Consider the following 24,054-nt stretch of genomic DNA (forward strand, 5'->3'; position numbering starts at 1 on the left):
GGTGTATGAGCTGGCTTTTTAGAGTCAATTACCTATGGTCGGATACCTTGCTCACCCTTGATGCAGGGGGGAGGGGCTTGGACCTACCTCAACTGAATGTACCAGGTTTTGCCACTTTGGAGGAGGGGATGAGGGGTGGTTTCGGGGGAAGGCTGTGAGGGAGCAGGAGGAGGGATGAGAAGGGGATCTGTGGTTGGTATGTAAAACAAATAAAAATTTTCTTAATAAAAAAATAAAAAGAAAAAAATCAGTCTTAAACAGGACAGCTATATCATTCCCTTCAAGGCCCAGTGAAAATGGGGAAGAGGGAGCAGAAAGAATGTAGGATGAGGGAGAGTGCAGTAAAACACTGGAATGACATGGCAAATGCAATCATGAGACAGTAGCTGTGGTTACCTGAACAAGATTTGTGTGAGATTAGGCCCATCAACATTCCCTCAAGGACAGGGCAGGGACTCATGAGTACTTACCCCTCCTTAAGGAGCAGTTGATAGTGGGTTGCTGTGGCAGGGGAGTCATTTTCTTTAGTGGGAAATTTCCCCTGGGAAATTGCTCGACCTTCAGTAAATAACACTACCCATGCTTATGCATGCAACCTCAATTAAATCCAATGGGTCACATACACGTGAAAAAAGGAGTTTAGCGGAGTGGATTGGCAACGGACAATAATGGGTGTGAGTCTCAGCATAATACAGTATGTGCATATATGACATAAAAACCCCCACATTAAATATTTGTATGAAATTTTCAAAAATAAATTAAAAAATTGTAACACAAACATACACACATGTAACACACACACACACACACTCATACACATGCAAGTTCATACAGACACATATGGATGGACACACAAAAACACATGGATCACATGATAGAAACAGAACTTGAACCAGATAGCACAGCTCTATCTAGACTAGAGGGTGGACTCTTAGCTGGACAAGTTTGCACTTACCTGAGCTCTTCCCTAGGGGCTCTGCTTCTGTGCTGATTGAACCAAGAATGAAATCTCATGAGTGTTGCCCTGGAATCATAATTTCTATCTCAATTTGCAACTAGAAATGCTGTAAAATAAGGGAGACTTTTATGAAAGCAAAACTCTATTTTCCCTTCTGTTTCTGCTTTCTAATTTGGTAACTCTCTTCCCCTGACTCTCTTTTTTCTGTCATTGGCTACATTCTGCTCCCTAACCAGAACCCTCTACCTTTCAGATGAAATAATGGATAATTAGCAGTTGGAGAAGAGCAACCTTTCTTCTCACAAATAACTGTCTTTGGAAATGTTGTGTCCGTCTGTGATAGGGCAAGGACTGGAAAAGAAAGAAGAGAGCATGAATCTTACAACAAACCATCAATATTTTACTGTTGCTTTTTGTACTGGCTAGTTTTATGTGTCAACTTGACACAAGCTAGAGTCATCAGAGAGGAAGGGGCCTCAGTTGAGAGAATGCCTCATGAGATCCAACTGTAAGGCATTTTCTCAATTAGTGATCAGGGGGAGAGGGCCCAGCCCATGGTGAGTGGTGCCACCCCTGCACTAGTGGTCCTGAGTTCTATAAGAAAGTAGGCTGAGCAAGCCAGGGAAGCAAGCCAGTAAGCAGTATTCCTCCCTGTCCTCTGCATCAGCTCCTGCCTCCAGGATCCTGCCCTGTTTGAGTTCTTGTTCTGACTTCCTTCAGTGATGAACAACAATGTGGAAGTGTAAGTCAAATAAACACTTTCTTCTCCAACTTGCTTTTTGGTCATTGTGTTTTGTAGCAGCAATAGAAACCCTAAGACAATTTGGTACCAGGAGTGGGGTATTGCTGTGACAGACCTAACCATGTTTTGGGGAAGATTGTGGAAGGACTTTGTGACTTGGGACTAGAAGAACCATTGAGTGTTAAAAACTCTCTGGGATGTTCTTTAGGAGCTTGGAAGGTAAGACGCTGAGAGCAGTGCAGAAGATGGAGGCCTGGATTGTGAAGTTTCAGAGGGAAGTTTAAAGACTCTTTTAGGGTCATTTGTTATTTTTAATTAAGATCCTGTGTTTCTGGTTAGCTGGGGCTGAAGAATCAGCTGTAATCAACAAGATACCAGAACTACTAAAGCAATATTTTGCTTTGCTGGGATACTTGATGCTGGTTGGCTGGAGCTAAGAAATTGGTGGTGATTAAGAAGAGACTAGCATCACTGAGGTGAAATCTGAGAAGTATTTCCTGAGAGCACAGAGAAGGTGTGTTCCAGGGGTGGCCAAGGTTGTATCTTGTGCTGGCAGCTGGACTTGGTAATGTATAAGAGTCAAAAGTGGTACTAGTTTTAAAGGTATGAAGGGGTCATTGGAGAGCTTCTGAGGCTTTGTCACTGTGAGAGGCCAGGAGAGGCCTTTGGTGCAGGTGCAGCCTTGATGGCAGTTGAAGGCCCAGGACGTTGACACTTGGCACCATGAGGAAAGCCTATGAGAGGCTATTGGTGAAAGTGCAGCCCAGTTGCATCAGAAGATCCCAGTGTTTTGGAGATGCCAGTATCATGGGAAGACCATTAAGAGCAGTAGCAGCAGTGGAGTGGAGCCAGCCGGAGCCTAGAAAACAACCTGTGTGTGCTGCAGAGGGTAGGGCTAGAGAGGTGACCATAGCCCTTTTCAGGAGTCTAGAAGATCATGAATGAATCCCAGATAATTGGACATTAAGTTATTTATACTGTTTGAGTTTGATTTGACTTGATTCAGATTGTGATGGTGCCCTGGTTCTTCCCTCTTGAAGAAGGTATTTAATTTAATTTTGATTTTTAAAAGAGCTCACAACTGAAAGACTTGAACTTTTAAAAGACATTGTATATTTTAAAGAGGCTGAAATTTTAATGTGTTTGAATTTGTAAAGACTGTGGGACTTTTAAAATTATTTATGATTTTTAATGTGAGAACTTGGGGATAAATAAGAAAGGAAGAGTTGTGGCTCAATAGTGATGGGTTTGCGTGGCAAGTTGACAAGGGGCCAGTTGTCCTGGCTGGTTTTATGTGTCAACTTGAAACAAGCTAGAGTCATCAGAGAGGAAGGAGCCTCAGTTGAGGAAGTGCCTCCATGTGATCCAGATGTAAGGCATTTTCTCAATTAGTGATCAATGGGGGAGAGTCCAACGTATGGTGGGTGATGCCATCCCTGGGCTGGTGGTCCTAGGTTCTATAAGAGAGCAGGCTAAGCAAGTCAGGGGGAAGCAAGCTAATAAGCAGCGCTTCTCCATGGCCTCTGCATCAGCTGCTGCCTCCAGGATCTGCTTTGTTTGAGTTCCTGTCCCGTTCTTCAGTGATGAAGAGCAATGTTGAAGTATAAGCCAAATAAATCTTGTCCTCCCTAACTTGTCTTTTGGTCATTGTGTTTGTAGCAGCAATGGAAACCCCAGGGCACTCTTGTTGCTGCTTTTTGTTTGTTGTCATTGTTGTTTAGAGAAGGCCTGTAATCTCAGCACTTAGGAACCCGAGGCAGGTGGACTGCTGCAAGTTCTAAGCTGCCTGGACTCCATAGTGAGTTCAAAGTCAACCTGGGATGCACAGTGAAGCCTTGTCTCAAATAATGAACAATAATACAATCCCTGAAACTAAAAACAATCTCTAAATAAGTTAAGTGGCTTGTCTGTCTTCCATTTCCACAGGGCAATGTTTCACCAAGGTGGTGCTTTCCATAATGAAGTTTCAGTCTCAGGTCTCCCAACAAATGTCACCCTTGTCCTGGGAACTCATGCTTCTGGGTCTAGCTCTAGTCTTACTGGCTGTGACATCCTTTCCCTGCTTCTCACTGTTTATTCCTGATCTATTGGGTGATGGACAAGAATGCCTTTCTGATCACACTTGAACTCTTCCTTAGCCCACAAATATCCTTATCACCCTGCTCCTATGTCTGTTCCCCTGATGGTCTGTGAACTTTGGGATGCAAGGCCTGGGTGGAGCTTCCATATTCTATCAGGCAGCAAATGTCTAGCTCTGAGTTGCTTGCTCACTTGTTTGGATGGCAGAATGGATGAGCTCTTGAGCAAGCAGAGCTTTTTCGTGGGCTATGACATAAATACAACAGATGGCAATCAGTAATTCAGGTGTCGACCCACCAGATGAATAACTCTGTGATGGAGGAACCTCTGAAAACTGATTGCTTCTGTCTGTTATTTTTTTTTCATGTGCCACTACATTTCTTCCCTAAAAACAGCTATGGTTATTTTCCCCATTGCCTGTGTGTTTATCTCATATACATGTTCCATCTACTGGGCACACATATATCTGTGGATGGTCAGGAAGATTATTTCTTCTTAAGCTATATAATTTTGATGAATTGAAATAATACCAGGATATTTTTCATAGCTCAGACTGACATAGGAAAATGACAATATTCTCAGCTACAAAGACAGTTGTAGATTTTACACAATTAGCTGATTTAAGACCTCAGAGCAAATTCAAAGCAGACTCGTTGCCCCTGCAAATGAAATGCACAAGGACAAGCTCCCAAGGTCAGGCATGAAACAACTTTAGTGCCACTGCTTTGCTTGCAAAAGCCTGGCTAATAACATTAATGACATAACTCCCTGCACAGATTCTCTCGGCAACTGACTCTGCACACACTCCTAATCTCACTTTTGTGATACGAGGCTTAAGGTTCAGCCAACTAACTGTTTATTGTTTAGGTCCCGAATTTCAATGTCACTCTCTCTCTCTCTCTCTCTCTCTCTTTTTTTTTTTTTTTTTTTTTTTGGTTTTTTGAGACAAGGTTTCTCTGTGTAGCTTTGCGCCTTTCCTGGAACTCACTTGGTAGCCCAGGCTGGCCTCGAACTCACAGAGATCCACCTGACTCTGCCTCCTGAGTGCTGGGATTAAAGGCGTACGCCACCACCGCCCAGTGAAATGTCACTCTCTTTCAAGGAACACTGACCACTCAACTTTACATGCTTGCTTTACAGAGTGTGCATCAGGGAACTTGGCTAATAGCTAAGAGTTGCCATGGTTACTCACCATGCCCAGTCAGTGTGACTTCTCTAGTCTGTGATTTCTCATGTGTTACAAAAATGGCTCTGTTTCTTTATTGTTTACTCAAAAAAATGTTATTTGACCCTCAAAATGTAACTCATATATTTGTCCAGAGTTTCTCCTGTGAGAGAGATGAAGATAGATGTATAGGAGAGAGATATGTAGAAGAGACATGTGTGAAGAGAGGTGTGTAGCTGTGTAGAAGAGAGATGTAGCCGTGTGGAGACAGAGAGATCATCAGGAGAGGAGAGAAGATTTTTTTCAAGATGAACTAGAAGAGACAGTCACCACCAGAAAGAGTGTGTTTTCTTTCTTATTACCCCCTCAGATAGAAAGATTTAGCTCTCACCACTTTCATGGATTTTTTTTTTTTGGCATCCCCTGTGCTGCTGGATGCTGGCCCTCCAGGCAGCGAAAGAGCTTCATCTGGACACAGATATTGCTTTCCCATATCAGTGGGCCTCAACCATAATTTTTGTGGTCAATACTGAGGAAATTAAGAGGCAAGTACAAAGGCCAATGTGACTTTAACACATTGCCATGTTTCTTTCGGGCTCCATCTAAACCCACACTTTGAAGAGAGCTTTCCTTTAAAGGATGTGTGCTCTGGAAGAAAGGCACACAGGAGTCATGGGTTCAAACAGGTGTGCAGTCAGAGCAAATGGCATGAAGCCTTGGACAATAGGAAGTGGCTTACGGGATGCTCCTGGTGTAGGGCCACACAAGTGCAGAACCTGCCGCAGATTCAACAGCATTTCTTCTGTACTGCATTTCTTCCATTTCTTAGATTACCTAAAACTTTTGGGCTTCAAGATAGGGCCTACTTTTAAAAATAGTTATGAATTAAGAAAAAGGACAGGTTATTGGGCCAGTGAGATGGTGGAAGCAGGAAAAGGCACTACCGCCACGGCTGATGAACTGAGCTTGATCCCTGCGACCCACATGGTGGAAGGGAAGAACTGATCCCCCCAAGTCTTCTGACTTCTGCACACATCTGCGCATGTGCACACATGCGACAATAATAAAAGTATTACAAAGGACAGATATTTCTTAAGGAAGTGGAGTTTTCAGGAGAAACTGAAATACGAGAAAATGATGAACTGTGGAAACGTAAGAGTGAAGTAAAGTCTTCTTCAACTTAGCACTCCACACATTCACATAGACACACATCTACACACTTTATGCTACCTTCTACCCACTCACATCCTCACTCATATACACACTTACCTGCATGCACACATTCATTCCTACATATAGGCTCACAAGTCACTCCCTTATATATACAAACTCCTATGTACACACTCATCCTTATATCCATACAGACACATTCACACATACGTGACACAATCTCATAATGCACCCACCCACCCACGCACCCACAGATATTCATGGGAGTACACTTACACCTGCACCCACACACACTCTCTCCCTACAGGGGTTGCACCCACTCAACATAAACACCCTATAAAAGTATAAGACCAATTTCACATTTCCTTTCATTCAAGAATAACACTCTGTTATTGTCTTCACAGGCTGGTGGAGTTCTGCTTTGAACTTCCTGGGTACCCCTGTTTGCAGTTATGGGGTGTTCCAGTGTTGTTAAAGAACCCTCATATGCATGCCCTTGAGCCCTCCCTCCAGTGCAGTACCACTTGGGCCTTATTATAAAGCATCCAATCTGGATTTTTCATTTACAAATTATGGCTCTCAGCATATCTTACTTTGAACATTGTTCTTGGAAGCAGCTTCATTTTGAACTGCAATGTTAGTTTCAAAGTGAAGGGCTTGGTCATGATGCAACAAGTTATTTTTAAGAGATTCTCTTGTACCAGACACTGTGTGTGTGTGTGTGTGTGTGTGTGTGTGTGTGTGTGTGTGTGTGTGTGTGTGTGTGTGTGTGTGGTAGGGGGAGGTGGGAAGGAGCTTTGAGAAATAAAATATAGTACACCTCACCTGGAAACCTTGTCCTGTGAGCATGCAGTCATAGCTGAATTCAAACAGTATTTTGACTCAACCAAGATGACTCATCAAGTAGTAGAAAAAGATTTAGAGAGGCTCTCAAGTCCCCGTCTCCACCTAGTGACTGGATGACCCTAGGCATGCACTACCTTTCTCTGGTTTTTCAGATATTCCTATCTGGTACCTAACCCACGGCGGTTGAGAGAATTAAATGAGGTAGTGATACTGGCTTTCAGCCCAGATGCAACTTTGCTTCTTCATAAGAAAGGCGGGTTCTAGTGTTCTGTTGTTCCTGCTGAGGAGGGTCGCTTTCCATTACCACTTAGGTTATTTTCAACTTCTTAAAACCTTTTCTCTTTGAATAACTGTGGGAAAAATTCCTAAACATCCACACTCTCAATTTTCTCATCTTTTCTTCCCTGAGGATGACTCAATAAGACAGAAAGTCTCTGCGGAGCACAGTTTTGGAGGAGTGGTGGCTAAGGGGAGGGTATAGTTTAGAGACAGAAATGCTGGTCACGGAAGTGGGATGAAGCAAGGATGCGAACATTGGAAGAGGGAACTCAAATGGAGTGCTGATGACATTAAGTCAGGTATCACGGAATCGTCTGAGCTCCCATGTCCCTAAAGTGCCACATCGAAGCCACAATGGAAGCAGAAGGACATGTTCTCATACTCTATTAAGTATATACTCTCCTTGAGTTTTAAATTGAAAGCTTACCTTCCAGAAAAGAGAGATCTGTTGTTTGTTAGAGCCGATGTTCTGTTTCATGTACCAGATGTCTAATGTCCCAACAGGCTCTGATGGAGGGAGGGGTGAAAAGCACATATTCACGTAAATATAGATATATACACAGTAGAAAACCTTTAGAAGTCAATAGATAATTCTGGAAATAGGATTATAGGCTAATTTCAATTTTCACTGTAATCTAGTATTTCCTGTTTTATTTAAAAGCAAACATGTATACCTTTGGCACAAAAGTAAAAAAAAAGAAAAGATGGATACTTTGAAGAGAAAAAAATTAAAAATACTAAGAAAATTTATTTCCTCACTTACCTTTAAAATATATTAACTCACATTTCATTTGTTCATAAGTATTTAAGTTAAAAAAAACTCAAGGTATGTGTGATTATTTTTTTTTATTGGAATGTGGGAAAGCAAGGATGTAAAGGAAACCAAGGTATTGTAAGAACACAAAACACAAGTACAAATAGCAAGCCTTATCTTTACTCCAGTCCTAAACTTAGACCGAAGCGTGGTTATTTGGTGTGATCTACTTGGAGCAAAGGCACATCTCCTTTACTTAGAAGCCACAATGCTGAGTAGAGTATTTAGGACGTAGTAAGTGTTGTTCAGTGATGAAGGTACAAACCAGGCAATGTTATTCATTTGATGTCAAAACACAAGCCGAACAAATAGAAGAAATAAGCTTCAAGCCACAAGACAATGGTTGAATATAGTACAACTGAACTTGAGAAAAGCAAACACACTTGAAAAAGAGAATAATCAGCCCTGTGCAGAGCGTGTGTGGGTGTGCGTGTGTGTGTCTGTGTGTGTGTACGTGTGTGTCTGTGTGTATGTGTGTGTGTATGTGTGTCTGTGTGTATGTGTGTGTGTATGTGTGTCTGTGTGTATGTGTGTGTATGTGTGTGTGTATGTGTGTGTGTGTGTGTCTGTGTGCGGGTGTGTGTGTATGTGTGTGTGTGTGTGTGTGTATGTCTGTGTGTGTGTGTGTGTGTGTGTGTGTGTGTGTGTGTGTGTGTGTGTGTTTCTCTCCAACTTGACAGATTTGCTTTTAGCCAGGTGTACAACCGGTACAAACAACCACTGAAGTTATCTGCTGTCACCCCAACCCATCTTCCTTCACAGGGAACTTGCAGTATGTTTGAGGTGAGGCCGCACTGGGGTTCCTTCTGGAGTGTAGCTCCTCTCAGCCCTGAACGAACTTTCTAGCATAGTAACGCCTGCTACCTGGGCAGTAACCATAGTAACAAAAGCTACACAGCTGGGGAGAGACTAGCAGTGGGAAAGGGAAGGCAAAGCGGGCAGCCCTGTGCCAGCACCCTTCAAGGGCCTGCCGGGCTCTTCAGGGCTCTTCGCAGCACCACCTTCCTCATGTCCTGCTGGGACTGAAGATGGAGCGCAAGGGGTACCAGGGAACCAGGCTGTCTACCACAGAACCCTGCTGTGTGACCTTTAACAGACACGCCCTTTAGCAGGTTTCCTCAGCTGTCAGATGGTGTTGATGGCTCTCTATCATGGGGGCTGTTTTGAGGACTTAGAGGAAGAGTGCCTCCACGGGGTGTTTAGCTGTTGCCATTTTTCTCATTTGAAGACTGAGCGGCTGAGTGGTTAAGAAACTTAACAATTAATAGTTATGGAAGTCAGGCTCTGAGCATGGGTCTATTTGATCCTATCTCCCGGTCTGGGCTTTGCAGCAGGCAGTGACTTGGCTCTGAAAAAGCTTGTGACTTCTCTATGAAATTCACATTCCCCTTCCGGTGGACCTCTTCTGTGGTTCTTCTCTCTCTCTTCTGTCTTCTACTTGTGTGTGTGTGTTTGTTTTGCTTTTTTTATTTATTTTATTTATCTAAAGCCCCTTTCTCCCTTCTCTCTTCCTATTAGGGGTAACATTGCTCTTTCAGCAAAGACAACAAAATGAGAAAAGCTTTCATAAAGCATTCTGAAATGCTTTCAGTTCTTCAGGACATGAAAGAGTGCCACAGGAACTGAGCCTGGGCCTTGTATCTGAGAGTTCATGTCCCAAGAATTAAAAAGTACAGGCAACTGACACTAACCACTGCGAAGTGCAAGGGAAAGTTTAGACACTGCCGTGTACATGGTCTCACTGAGCCCTCTTCTGATATAGCAGACTCGCATGATGACATCTGCTGTACAGCTGTGGACAAGGAGCTTGGCAAAGACCAGATCGACAAAAGACTCAGAGCTGATACCTGACAAAGCTGAGAGCTGCGGCCAGCTCTTGCTATCTCCAAAGAGCCTGCTTTTCCCCTTGCAGTTTGCTATACTGAACAAAGATCTGTATTGAACATTCCACAAATTACATCGTCCAGGCATTGACCATGTAATTAGGATTGGGTGTGTTCAGTATCAAATCAGTTGGCTTGTTCACAGCAATAACACCTTCAACTAATTACATATTGGCAACAGATTTAAAGGTATTGCTCACTAGATTGCTTGTTAAAGATCTAGCACCTAACAGATTATTACAGACTGGGAATCAAATTCTGCACTGATGCTCCCTCTACAAACTCCAGAACAAATGTAAATGAAGTTTTAGTGGTGCTCTCCAGCACAGGACTCAGACTGCCTTCCCTGGATCACCAGCGGCCCCTCCCTCAGACCCTCATCATTCTCTTGCAAATGTACTGCATTGGGTCTGATCCCCAAGAGAAAAACAAGGAATTTCTTAATAGCATATACTTTTTCGATATTGCTCCCATCTCTGTCTTTCACAGAACTTTTTGGAAGGAGTTGAACATTGTGGCTGCCTTCATTCCCGCACTACACATGCACTCTCCGCCCATGTTATGTGACATCGCTTCCTCCATGCACACTGATCGCACAGCTACAGGCTGTCCCAGTCACCAGGTCTAGTGGATACTTCTCCGCTCTCATTTCGTTGCATTTCTTAGCATCCCAAGTCAAGAAGTTGTTTCTATTCTATTTTTCCGATGCAAGGATTTTTCTGGAGACATGATTATGTGTGAGAAAGTGCTGAGGGAACCAGGGTTTCGAGTTCTCTCCTGCTGCTTCATCCACTCTACTATGAAGGAATTAGAGTAATGATGGGAAAAGCAGGTTGTAGGTAATACAGAGAGTGCAACTTTCAGAAAGCTCAAACAAGGAACGCTAGATGTTGTTTAGAGACACATGGATGAGAAATACACAGCCCGGGAGAGTGCGACCAGTGGGAAGACATGACAGGTGTTGAATCTGGAAGTGCTAATGTTGTCCTACTTGTGATGAGATCACGGATGAGAATGAGAAGAGAAAGATAGCGCAAGAGACCAACAAAAAACCAAGACCATGAGATTTCCGAGAACTCAAGCACATTACACATTTCAAGAGGGCAATTGCTCCTTTCCTCACTGCAAGACCTTGAAGACTGTAAATCCCAGACAAAACACCTTGTGTCAGACTGCTGTTAACTGAATCTATAGAATGGATGGCTTGAACAACATACGTCTGTTTGTATGGTTCTAGAGGCTGGGAAGTGAAAATCAAGGTGCTATTAGATCTGAACCTAGTGAGAGCCTGCTTGGTGTGGCTGTCTTCTTGCTGAATCCTCACACAGGAAGTGGGTGAGTAGGAGACAGATATGTTTTCCTCTCCTTTTGACATCTTCATACTCATAATCCAGTTACCAGCAAAAGTCTCACCTCCTAATTCTATCCTATCAGGGATCAGAGCAGAGCTTCATTATATGAATTTTATGGGAACATGAACTTTAGTTTTTAGCAGTGAAGAAATGTAAAAAGGCTACCAGATTCCTCTTGGGGTTATGCTTAACCTTGGCGTTGCCTCCCCCAGGAATTTTGCTATATCCTTGAAAGATAAATTGCAGCTCCTGGAGTCTGAAGTTCTGACTGGTTGTTGTTATGTCCCAGCACAAGCTGTAGCTCCTGATGCAAACACATTTCTTGTAGGCCATGCTTTCAATTACAACAGAAAGCACTTTCCAGTACTGGGGTGGCCATCGTGTATCAAATAACTGAGCACAGGCATTTATTTCCTTAGAGACAGGGACAACCTTAGGGAAGACTGAAAAAGAGGCAAAGGTCTGGACTCTGGCTAGATCAAAAATGACTTCCCCAATGAAATGTTTGCATGTGAATCCTTTTAGTAGTATACTAAGACCTTCATTCTCATTTTCTCCAACCTTAGGCAAAGAGATAGAAGCATGATAATCTCTGAGCTTATTCTAGGGGTTGACAACCGCGGCTTGTGAGCCAATTCCAGCCTGATTCTCATTTTTGTAAAGTTGTAAACAATAATAGTTGCTTGGCATTTTTAAGTGGTTATAACATCAGAAATATCAATTTACATGGAAATTATGTAAAGTTCAAATGTTGGTACTCATATATGGAGTTTTTTGGAATCCAGTCACATCTCTGATCGATGCCAATGCTACTTAGTTGCTTCAAGAATGACTTTTAATAATTGCAGAGACTACATGGTCTACAAAGCTACAAGTATTAACTTCCTGGATCTGCAGATAAACTGATTGCTAACTCCCACGCTTCATTGTGATGAAAGGCTTGTTTTCTAAGATGTTAGAATAACTCTGGTATTTAATTGTTTACATCTACCCTAATGGTGATAATAGTTTAGTATAACACATGAATGAATGAATTTCCTGGCTTCTCAATGTGAGGAAGGGTGGCTGTAATGGGCTGCTAAATCTCTCTCTCTTGGGCATCTTTCACTCATCTGTGCTGTCAGAACAACATGAGGCACTTCTTTGCCACTCTGATCTGAAGATAAGCATGCCATGCCTCCATAATTAATCCCCCAAATTCATTGAGGCGAGTAGCACTCAAACCTGTACACAGAGAGTCACGTACATAAAAGGAGGCCTATTCATCTTAGTGGAGCCTTCTGCTAGGTGTTGTGAGTGTTGCGTGTGCACAGGTCTGCATACTTTTGAGCTCAAATTTATGAATGTTCTTTCACTAGAAAGAAAATTTGGCTTCAAGTCCCCAGAGTCAACACTGCTTTTGATGGATGTTGAATGAGAAACTGTTTCTCAGAAAGTGACATGGTTTCCTTCCTCCTCCCCTTCCTTAGTGGTCATTTCTCTGAAGACCAGGACAGGAGTCAAATTTAACACCAAAGGAAGGGGCCCACGTGCAGTGAAGAGAGTCTTCACTCAGTTGGAACGACACAAATAGCCACACCTGGGCCACCGGGGGACACCATGCTCCTCCCAGGTTTTAGAAGTTTAGCCCTCAGAAAAAGAACCCTCTCACAAATCATTCACAGTTTCAGAGAGTAAAGCGAGTTACGTATGACTAGACACTTAGAAGGGTTAAAAGGAAGAAGTATTAAAAAAAATTTTCACACGTTTAGGTTTACGTCAGTTGGTGTTTCAAAAAGAAACTGATGACAGAAAAGAGTGGTAAGGGGTGTCAACCACAGAGCTTAAAGTAAGAGCAGCGAGTACCCACAGAAAGATCAAACACAGAGAAGCAAGACGCAGACGTCGAAAGGAAGCCTACAGGCTGAGGTAAACCACGCCTCAGTTCTCTGAGTGTCTGCCCTGCTCTGAACACACATAAGCCTCACAGTGACTGGGGGCTTATTTATAGTATATTAGAGTTACTAGCTTGCCTTGGAGAAGTCTGAATTTATCAGGTAAGTGCTAAAAAAAAATAAATCCTTTTCAATACATCTAAGTAAGCCATTAATCTGTGTATAAATGACAAGGATTCATAAGCCTTGAGGTTCTGTAGTTTATAGCTCAGACCCATGTGATGTAATAATGTAGCTTACAGATGTCTAGACCCATATTTTCTTTTGGATTTGAATATCAAATATGACACATTTGAAAAATCTTATCTGCATTGTCCAAACAAAATCAAGTCTATGAAGTATTTAAAAAATATTACTTCACACTGAGGGGAGTGGTGCATGCCTTTAATCGCAGCACTCAGGAGGCAGAGGCAGATGGATCTCTGTCAGGGACCAAACATAGACCATGGAAAAGTACTAGCTAGGCCAGAGAACAAGCCCCTGCCCTAAACCAGATGCTCCCAAAGATAAAGAACAGGTCAGGTAGGTCAGGTAGCATAGCAACAGAACAATGGGCCCTGACCAGTGACCTTACCACCTAGCACAACACCCTCATGACTTGCACGTCTCCCTTCACCTGCACGTAGGGCACGTCGTGCACCCCTTCCCTCCTTCCTGCCCCCTCCCCCTCCCATGCTATATAAGCCTTGCTGAGGAGAATAAAATTTGCAGCTTGATCAGAACACTGTCTTGCTGTCTTCTCTCATGTATCCCTGTCCCTTTCATTCTCTCCGCAGGTGGGTCACCCCCGTTGACACCCTGCTGGCCGGGGCAGATCTCTGAGTTTGAGGCCAGCCTGGTCTAAAGAGCAAGTTCCAGGACAGCCAGGACCACACGGGGAAACCATGTATTGAAACAAACAAAAAAACAAACCAAAATTACTCCAACTACATTAAAGAGTGCAAAGAAAAATCTCTAGACTACAGAGGGGCACGTGGGTCACTAATGTGATCTTTAGTCAGAAAACGAGGTATTATCACTCACTAGATAAATCCATTTTAAATATTTTCTTACATGGAGAAATGCAATTACCAAAAGACATGAAGATTATTATCCAAACTCTATATTGGGTGTAATAGTCTCATAGTAGGTATCAGGCCTCTCTGGGGCCTTGGATGCCACCAGCTCATCACTGATAGATCATCAATTACCAAAAGACTATTAAGAAATGGGCTGTGGTGGCACATACCTTTAATCCTAGCACTCAGGAGGCAGAGGCAGTGGGGTGGTCTCTGAGTTCGAGGTCAGCCTGGTCTACATATTGAGTTCCAGGCTAGACAGAACTACAGAGTGAGACACTGTCTTAAAACAAACAAACAAAACCAACAAAACCCCCAACTATTAGGAGCTCAAAGAGTGCAGCTCAATCACAAGGTTGCTTCCCATATACACATACTCCCACCTTCATAAATAATCACTTAGTTGTTCACATCAGTATTATAAAAACTCCAGCTGGGTGTGGCAGTGCACATTTTTAATCCTAGCACTTGGGAAGCAGAAGCAGGCAGATTTCTGTGAGTTCAAGGCCACCCAGGTCTACACAGTGAGTTCTAAGCCATCCATTAAGAATTTGTCTCACAAAACAAAACTCTAGATAGTAATAAGCAATTGACTACATTCCTGTAATTTTTTCTTTGATTTAAATTTACATGAAGTATCATAACAGTGCCTCAGACCTGATTAGGCCCCCAAACCTTAGCACAACTGACTCCATGATGGAAGTACCATTCAGGCTGTTAAACTCAGCACCACCGGCCACAACTAAAACAAAGACCTAATCCATCAAAGCCCATATAGTTCTGGGAAAGTCTCAAAATGTTTTGGCCTTGCTTTTTAGCTTCTGTAGTTCTGCTTCTGGCTAACTGTTCATGTTAACTGAACTGTGTCAACCCAGAACATGGTTTTTGTGCTTAAGAGCTCACCCTGAAAAAGGCTCAGGGCTGCACTGGGATCCTGAACATGCAGTGTTGTCGCTGGCCAGCTAATAGAGTTTCTCTTGGCTTAAACCCATGTCCGAGCAATCTTCTCTGGTGAGTGAATACCCACAAGAGTATGAAAAGTTCTATACTATGCCACTACCGAGTGCTTAAAGAAACAAAACGAAACAGGATTCTTGTGTATTCAAGGGTTGTTAATATCGGGAAGGAAGTGTTTTCCAGACACAGCAGGGCCAGTGCCCATTTGAATTCACAGTGGTTGAGACAGCATGCACAAGAGCTGTACAAGCTCAAGCCAGACAAAGTTCCAGCATGGAGAGGGGAGGCAAGCATGGAGTCCCGTCTCCTGCTGAGGAGCTCTTGGCAATTGATAACTGCTGGGAGAGGGAGAGTCAGGTTTCTCTAAAGGTGTGTGGCTCTCAGTGGGTTGACCACTCTCCAGTGAAGGCCACACATCCTAGAGTATATGGGCAGCACGAATGGAGCTTCATGGGTTTTTAAAACAAACAAACAGGAAAAAGAAGACATAATTGTGTGGGTTAGTTATGAATCTGGAAGGAGTTGGGGGAGGGAGTAATATATATGATCAAAATATATTACACAAAACTCTTAAGGAACTAATAAAAATGAGAACAATTTGTTAATATGACAGAAAGATTATGTAAGAATTTCTGTTTCAATAAAATGTTTGCTCATATTTCAATGAAATTGACTTCTCAATAATTATCGAAAGGAAAAGCCCACTAATTAGATAAAGACTTGAACTGGTTATGCTGCTCCTAGTCCTGGCACAACGGGCTCCTTTAAGCAGGATAACATCACAGGCTTGAAGAAGTGCAATGCAGCATTTGAAGAAAGAGGATTGTTGGACAATCCTTTTATTTCAGGATACTGTCTTCAGAAATTCTTTCAAACTTTTAGTATGGTTTATAGTTTCTAAATAATCATTTATAATTTTCAAAGAACCAAAGAGATAAAATACATCAAAGAAATGAGATCAATTACTGGCTACAGCTTTGGGGAATAACAGGTACTGAGACAGAAAGAGGAATAAGAACACACTTAATTGGACACTAACAAAGCCATGGTTTGACTGATGGAGAACAGGGGTAGGACCAGTCTCATGCTCAACTGCTTAGCACCATAAACGTACCTTCTTGGGCAGTTTCTGTAGCCCATGCCCCGGAAGAGTCTACTCCAAGGGAGACTTTGCCTCTTCCCGCCCCCTTTTTCTGCTTCCTCCACCTCATTTTTGGCTGGATGCCTACCTTCCTCGGGTGTTCGCGTTGTCAGTGACTTACTCCAGTCGCTCCAGCTTCCTTTAGAGAGATGTAGCTTGGAGGAAATCTGAAATTCATAGTCTGTAAACGGTGTCAGATCTTGTAGGCTGTGTCTTCCTTTGGCATTTGTAGTGTTAACCTTGAATCAGATGAGATTTGTTTCACTGAGAGACAATGCTTGTGCATTTTTAGAGAGTGGATTGTGTATTGTGCCAGTCTAGTATGGGCAGAGGGTATGCAATGGCCAAGGCAAGGAGATAAGGCTCCTCTCCTCACAAAACAGTAAGCATGGTGACCGGAGAGATGGCTCAGTGATTAAGAGCACTGGCTGCTCTTGCAGGGGACCTGGTTTCCATTCCCAGGACTCGCATGGCAGCTCACAACCATCTGTAACTCCAGTTCCTGGGGATCCAATCAGATGCCCTCTTCTGGCCTCTGTAGGCACCAAACATGCATGTGGTATACAGAAATAAATTGTGCACAACAACCATAGACATTAAAAAAATCTGAAAATAGTAAGCATTTTCACACTCTTTTGATTGCTTTGAAGTACATCATAGGTCACTCCAGCTGTTTAGGTGTTAACATGCTAAGGGCGAGCCTGATGTCACTCCTTTCCTCAGTCTCCTCCTTCCACTCTACCCTCCACAGGCTCTAGTGACAAATACATGCTCTTACTCATTAAGGCAATCTTGTAGGACAGAATAGAACAGCAGAATAGACAAGGTCACTAAAGTGCCCATTTAGCAAATGGACGTAAAGAGGAGACAGCTCAGTGGTGCAGCGTGTCCTCAGCAAGTACAAAGCTCATATACAGAAAGGATAATACAAAGAATTTTTAGATTGATTGATGTATGTATGTATGCATGTATGTATGCATGCATGTATATATATGCCTGAGTGTTTGGTTGTGCACCATGTGTGCACAGGAGGTCCGAGGAGGCCAGTCAGAAGAGGGCATCAGATCCCTTGGAACTGACATTACATGCAGTTGTAAGTCACCCAGTGTGGGTGCTGGGAACCAAAGCTAGGTTCTCTGCTGCTGAGGTATTTCTCCAGCCTGATACAGAGAATTTCAACTTGAAAGGACAATCTAGATGAGATGACCTTTTAATTCTCTGGATCTACCATTCAATGAGAATGAATAATTGTAAGGTTACTGAATATGAGATGTTAATCTAATATAGTAGTTTCTCTTAAAAAAAATCTCTAGAGATTAAGAGTCTGTCTGTTGGGGGCTGGAGAGATGTCTCACTGGTTAAGAGCATTGGATATTCTTGCAGATGACCAGGGTCCAATTTCCAGTACCACATGGTGGCTCACAACTGTCTGTAACTCCAGTCTCATGGGATCCTCCCTCTTCCGGCTTCCATGAGCAACAGGCACACACAGTCCACAGCGCAGACGGGCCTGAACTCTACCCTTTCTCTCAGCCTTCAGAGTACTGGGATTATAGGCGTGTGCCATCACACTAGTCCAAAAATCTGTTTTTAAAGCCACGTGGAAAATTTCTACACCATAGACATAAAACTGGTTTCAGGAAAAAAATGTTAGTCCTGTTTTCTCTCTCTCTCTCTCTCTCTCTCTTTGTTCTTTGTTTTTTTCAAGACAGAGTTTCTCTGTGTAATAGTCCTAGCTGTCCTGGAACTCACTTTGTAGGCCAGGCTGGCCTTGAACTCACTGAGATCCGCCTGCCTCTGCCTCCTAATGCTGGGATTGAAGGCGTGCGCCTTCATGTTCTCTTGAGTCTCAACTATATGTGGAGCCAATCCTTTTGTATTATCATAAGCCACTGTACTTTACAAAAATTCTTGAAGGAATCATAATCCTACGTTTTTTTTTAATTATTATTATAAAAAATGGTAGTGCCAGGTTGGGAAAACGGCTCAGTGGGTAAAGTTCTTGCTGATCAAATGTGAGGGCCCGAGTCAAATCTCCAGCACATGTGTAAATTCAGGCACAGGCACTTGTAACACCAGGCTCCAGCAGTGAGGTAGTTCAGGAGACCGGAGAATGCTACAACTCATGGACCACTCACCTGTTATATGCATCTGAGAACCAGAAACACACCCTGTCTCAAATGAGGTGTAATTGAAAGGTGGGGACTGACACTCAAGGTTGTTCTCTGACCTCCACATGACACATATGCACTCCCAACACCCCCCCCCCCCAACATACACACAGTGTAGTGCCTAATATATCAAACTGCAATCCTTTCCTTGGGAATATCTAGTTCCATATAAGCCTTTGAGTACATACTCTAATATTTCTTTCCAATATGTTCTTTTTTTTTTTTTTAACCTACTTTTTTTTTTTTTTATTTATTTATTATGTATACAGAAGAGGGTGCCAGATCTCATTACAGATGGTTGTGAGCCACCATGTGGTTGCTGGGAATTGAACTCAGGACCTCTGGAAGAGCAGTCAGTGCTCTTAACCTCTGAGCCATCTCTCCAGCCCCTCCAATATGTTCTTAATGTTAAAAAAGAAAAACAAGAAAGGGGATAGAAGAATAAGGAGAAACAAATTATTTATTAAAAATAGGTTTATAAAAGCCCTTGGCTTAAAACAGTCAGAATAAGGACCTGTGAGATCACTCAGCAGGTAAAGGTACTTGCTGGGTATGCCTCATGACCTGAGTTCCACACCCAGGACTCACTGTGGGAGGAGAGGATGGACTCCCAAAAGTTGACCTCTGACCTCCACGTATATACTGCAGCACACATGTACACACACACACACACACACACACACACACACACACACACACACACACACATACACACACGCACGCGTGCGCGCGCGCACACACACACCACCACCACCACCACCAACAACAACAGTAAAATAAAATGTAAGGGTTGGGAAGTAGCACAGTGGCAGAACACCTGTCTGATACAGGCAAGGCTTTGGGTTCAATTCCCAGCACCCCTAAAACCAAACAACCAATCAACCGACCAAACCTGCTGTTTAAAGAAAAGACTTTAAGGATGTCTTGAGATTGCTCCGTGGGTAAAGGGGCTTGCTGACAAGTCTGACATCTTGATTTTGATCCCCAAGATCTTTATGGTAGAGCCAACTCCCATCAGCTGTCCTTTGACCTCTACATGCCTCCCACTCCTTGCTCCATGCCTCTCTCTCTCTCTCTCTCACACATACACACACACACACACACACACACACACACACACACACACACACACACGCACACGCACACGCACACGCACACATATATACACACACCACCACATAAATAAGTAAATAAACAAAAATGAACAATGAAAATAAAATTCAAGATCAGGGATCAAGATATTTCTTGTGTGTGTGTGTGTGTGTGTGTGTGTGTGTGTGTGTGTGTGTGTGTATACTTGTTCATAAGTGTGCATTGTGTGGGGGGCATACATGTGTCTTTGCATGTATATGTACCCGTGAGACCCGAGGTCATTGTTAAGTGTCTTCCTCAACTGCTTCTCCACTGTATTTCTTTTCTTCTTCTTCTTCTTTTTTTTTTTTGAGGAAAGTTTCTCACTGAAGGTGGCTCTCACTGACTGACTGGGAGAGCTGACCAGTGCCCTCCAGATGTCCCCCTGTCTCTGTGTCAGTGCTAGGATCACATGCATATGCTGCCACGCCCCACTTTTTAGTGAGGGTTCTGAGGATCCAAAGTCAGGTCCTCACACTTGCTCAGCAAGCTCTTTACTCACGGACCCATCTCCCCTACCCCAATCTTTCTTTCTTTTCTTTTTCTGTTTGTTTCAAGACAGGGTTTCTCTGTGTAGCTCTGGCTGTCTTGGAACTCACTATGTAGACCAGGCTGGCCTTGAACTCACAGATATCCCTCTGCCTCTGCCTCCCAAGTGCTGGGATTAAAGGCATGTGCCACCACTGCTTGGCTCACATTCTCTCTTTTTCTTTCTTTCTTTCTTTCTTTCTTTCTTTCTTTCTTTCTTTCTTTCTTTCTTTCTTTCTTCCTTCCTTCCTTCCTTCCTTCCTTCCTTCCTTCCTTCCTTCCTTCCTTTCTTTCTTTCTTTCTTTCTTTCTTTCTTTCTTTCTTTCTTTCTTAGAATTTATCAAATTTTAATGATTTATTTTTATTTTATGTACAGTGGTATTTTGCCTGCACGTATGTCTGTGCAAGGGTGCCAGATCCTCCGGACCTGGAGTTACAGACAGTTGTGAGCTGCCATGTGGTTGCTTGGGAATTGAACCCAGGTCCTCTGGAAGAGCAGCCAATGCCCTCAACCACTGAGCCATCTCTCCAGCCCCTCCAGTGTTTCTAAATAAACAGAGAGATGGCTCAGTGATTCAGAGCACGTGTTGCCTTTGCAGAGGGCCAAGTTTTGGTTCCTAGCACCCATATGGTATCTCAGAACGACCTGCAACTCCAGCCTCAGGGGATCTGATGCTCTCTTCGGGCCTCTGGGGGCACAAGGCACACATATATGCAAGGGAAACGCTTGTACACACAAAATTTTTAAAAAGCACACGGAAGTATGAACAACTTTCTGATGGGTTTCCAATATGTGTTTCCAGGCTTGAAGTTCTTAAACTCCCTGCTTTGTTGACATGACAAGTCTGTGCAGCAATGTTGAGGCCCTTACTGATTCTCTCCCTTCCCTTTGAACACTCTTACCATATTCCAGGACCGGCTGTTCCGAGGCCGGTATCTGAGTCGATTGCACACCACTTGCTGCTCATCTTTCCACTGCAGGATACATCTGCTCCCAGAAGCATTTAGAAAATTGATTCTGATGTCCCACGGAGGAAGAGGCCTCACTGGTAACCGAAACAAATCAAAATGTTCAAGTCAGGCTTTATGATCGGCTATTGCTTTAAGGACTGACATGAGCTATTTAAAATGTTGGTTTCACTTCTCAGCCATTGAGATAATTGCCCTTAACCCAACCTCATCTTTACCAAGTAGTGGATGTGTTGACCCCACTTACTGGATTTAAAGAAAACCAGTATGCCAAGGACTGCAAAGGCAGAGGTGGCGAGTAGTGACCACTTCAGGAGAAAAAAATGTTAGGAAAATTCAAAGCAAAGCAAAAAATACAGGAAAACCAGAAAAGCACAGGGAAAGATGGTGGTGTAGACACAAACAGTTTTTCAAGAGACAGAAGGATGAGGAGAATGGTGGAGAGCAAATAGGTATGCAAATAGCAAAGAGATACCACAGGAAGGGAGAGAGACACAGTGTGAGTAGGAACTATAGGCAGGACAGACAGGCAGGTCCATCTGGATGGTTGCCAGTTGGGATACTTGAACTTGGCCTCTAATTTAGCTAGGCCAGTTCTATTGTTCACACATGTGCTGGGACTGGTTCGTTACAGTTTTCAGGGACCAGGACTAGAGGCTAGCATTCTCAGAGCAGATACATCTGCATCTTGGCACATTGTATGCAGAGTGTGCACAGTGAGGGTAGCCAATGGGATAAAAGGACACCTGTAAGACCTCCCGGGACACTCTTCAGTTAGTGGTGTCACTGGCAGCTGCTTCTGTCATGGGAAGAAGTCAGAAACTCATGACTTCTCTAAGAGAATGAAGTTGAAGGTCCCATTCTGCAGCCACCCCTACACGGCCACAGGCCAGTCCTTCTTTCTCATGCATCAAAAAGCCATGAACTTTGTCTGTACCCATTGGTTGTTTTCCATCAGCTCCTGTCTCCTTTAAAACAACTACACATAGAAGATTTGAGTGAGCTTTAAGGTACTTTTCACGTGCCAGTGAACGAACCTGAGAAACTGCAAATTTACCTATGTCCAAGAATGTGAATGTAAATGGAAATGAAGAAGAGTTTCCAAGGTCATTGATGGCAGTGACACTGACTGTGAACGTGGATTCAGCTAAATCAGAAGTTAGAGTGGTTCCAAGATTCAAATGACTACAATTCTGACAGCTGCATAGGCCCTGACAGGTCACATTGTTTGGTCCAGTTAACCTGTAATCCAAACACAAGGCTGTTTAGCAATATACTTTACATGCTGCTTCCTGAAATTACTACAAAAGAATACAATGTTGTAACATCAAAAATTCCAGACACATTTCAAGGCTGGTCTTATTACTAGGGGATATACTTGAATCCTGTTCTTATGTATAAGACCATGTCTCCTCCTTTCCCCTTTTTTGGTACAACTGAAATCTTTTTAAATGAATGCTCTTGTAGAGGGGTATTTGCCTACACTGTTCAATTCCCCCAAAACTGGCTGTCATCTCAGCTCCTCAAGGCAGGTCCAACCTTAATCCAAAGGACCTTTGAGCATCTGACCTCCATTGGATGGAAGTACGGCGTGAGCTCACAGTGTGATGGTAGGAAGACTCCAATCCCGGCCCCATTGTCTTTTCTATCTTCTGTCCACCTAGGCACAGCTGGACTTGTGATGGGATTGTGGGATATATTCCAGGAAGGGAGGCTCCTCATATCCCCTCTTCTTGTGGACTCTCACATCAGCCAACTGTATTTTAAAATGTAATTCCTCCAAGGAGGAGTCCATTTATGTATCAAGATGCCCAAGAGTGTAAGATTTCAGAGGAGGTGGGGTTTTACACAGCCAGCTTAACCCGACTGCAGGGAGACCATCTTAACCGAGGTCTTGGATGACCCAAAGAAAACCTTAAATGAGAATGTAGGACCAAGATATCAGGCCTCATATTTCAAATGACTGGGGCAGCTCTCACTGACAGACACTGGGAACAATATTTAAACTCTAGGGGAGGAAGTCATTGCTGCTTCTCCTTGGCACATAACAAAATGTTTGATACTGATGAAAGCCATGTAAGATAGAACATACACAAAACAGCCACATAGTCCCTGACTCACTGTAACGTGTAGTGGGTTTTCAGATGAGTGTCTTGTCCAGGGTCCCAGGCGCAGGTCACAGTCCCATGCTCTCCTTTCTGGATGCATGATATGTTTCGAGGTGGCTCTGGAGCAACTTTAAAAAGGAAGAGCAAGACTTGGAGTTTGAAACATTCTGTAGGTGATTTCAAGATCACATTATTATTATTTGCAGTATGTTGATAATGCTTTCCACATGCCCGCAAATCTACATGAAGTCATATTCTAACATGTTCATACTTGCTTCCAAAGCATGACTTTTCTCTAATAATTAAAGCAATAGTGATGGATATTGATCACTTCTTATAGTCTAAGCCCTGTGCCAAGTGTCTTACAGGCAGCTCCCTGCCAGAGAACTCCATAAAGTAGGTAAGATTATTTTTCACTTTATCAAAGAAGAAACTAAGACTTAGGCAAAACATCTGGCCCAGACTACAAAACTATGAAGGGCAGAATCAGGGGTCTAGTTCAGGTGTGGCTGGTAAGCCATAATTCTACCTTTTTTTGTGTGTGTGGAAAGACAAACATCTATTACCCCAGGGAGACCCACAATGCCAGAGGAATAGCAGCTAATTATAAGAAGTTTTCAGCCAGGCATGGTGGCACACACCTCTAATTTTCTCACTCAGGAGACTGATGCAGGAGGACTGGGAATTCAAGAGCAGCCTGAGCTGCATAGATCAACCCCCTCTCAACAAAGAAACAAAAACAAACAAACAAAAATAAATCTCTATCATC

General features: G+C 43.1%; 1 protein-coding gene and 1 long non-coding RNA gene across 4 annotated transcripts in view; one reads left to right on the forward strand and one right to left on the reverse strand.

Moving 5' to 3' along the window:
• LOC128099412 (uncharacterized) overlaps positions 1–21,230 on the forward strand; it is a 45,417-nt gene extending 24,187 nt beyond the window's left edge. The window contains exons 2-3 of the long non-coding RNA XR_008214510.1: positions 9,572–11,271; positions 21,122–21,230. This is a non-coding gene — a long non-coding RNA (uncharacterized LOC128099412). The remainder of the gene's footprint in view (positions 1–9,571; positions 11,272–21,121) is intronic.
• Positions 1–24,054, reverse strand: part of Il12rb2 (interleukin 12 receptor subunit beta 2) — an 87,050-nt gene that overhangs the window by 43,941 nt on the left and 19,055 nt on the right. For all 3 annotated transcript variants that reach the window (XM_052721316.1, XM_052721314.1, XM_052721313.1), the window contains exons 6-10: positions 23,299–23,413; positions 22,235–22,419; positions 21,112–21,254; positions 16,467–16,617; positions 7,667–7,746 (exon numbers count right to left, since the gene is read on the reverse strand). In XM_052721316.1, the coding sequence (XP_052577276.1) occupies positions 7,667–7,746; positions 16,467–16,617; positions 21,112–21,254; positions 22,235–22,419; positions 23,299–23,413 (674 nt within the window). The remainder of the gene's footprint in view (positions 1–7,666; positions 7,747–16,466; positions 16,618–21,111; positions 21,255–22,234; positions 22,420–23,298; positions 23,414–24,054) is intronic.

The sequence above is a fragment of the Peromyscus californicus genome, unplaced genomic scaffold (assembly GCF_007827085.1).
Source record: "Peromyscus californicus insignis strain IS unplaced genomic scaffold, ASM782708v3 Scaffold_6__1_contigs__length_162567912, whole genome shotgun sequence".
Classification (NCBI taxonomy): domain Eukaryota; kingdom Metazoa; phylum Chordata; class Mammalia; order Rodentia; family Cricetidae; genus Peromyscus; species Peromyscus californicus.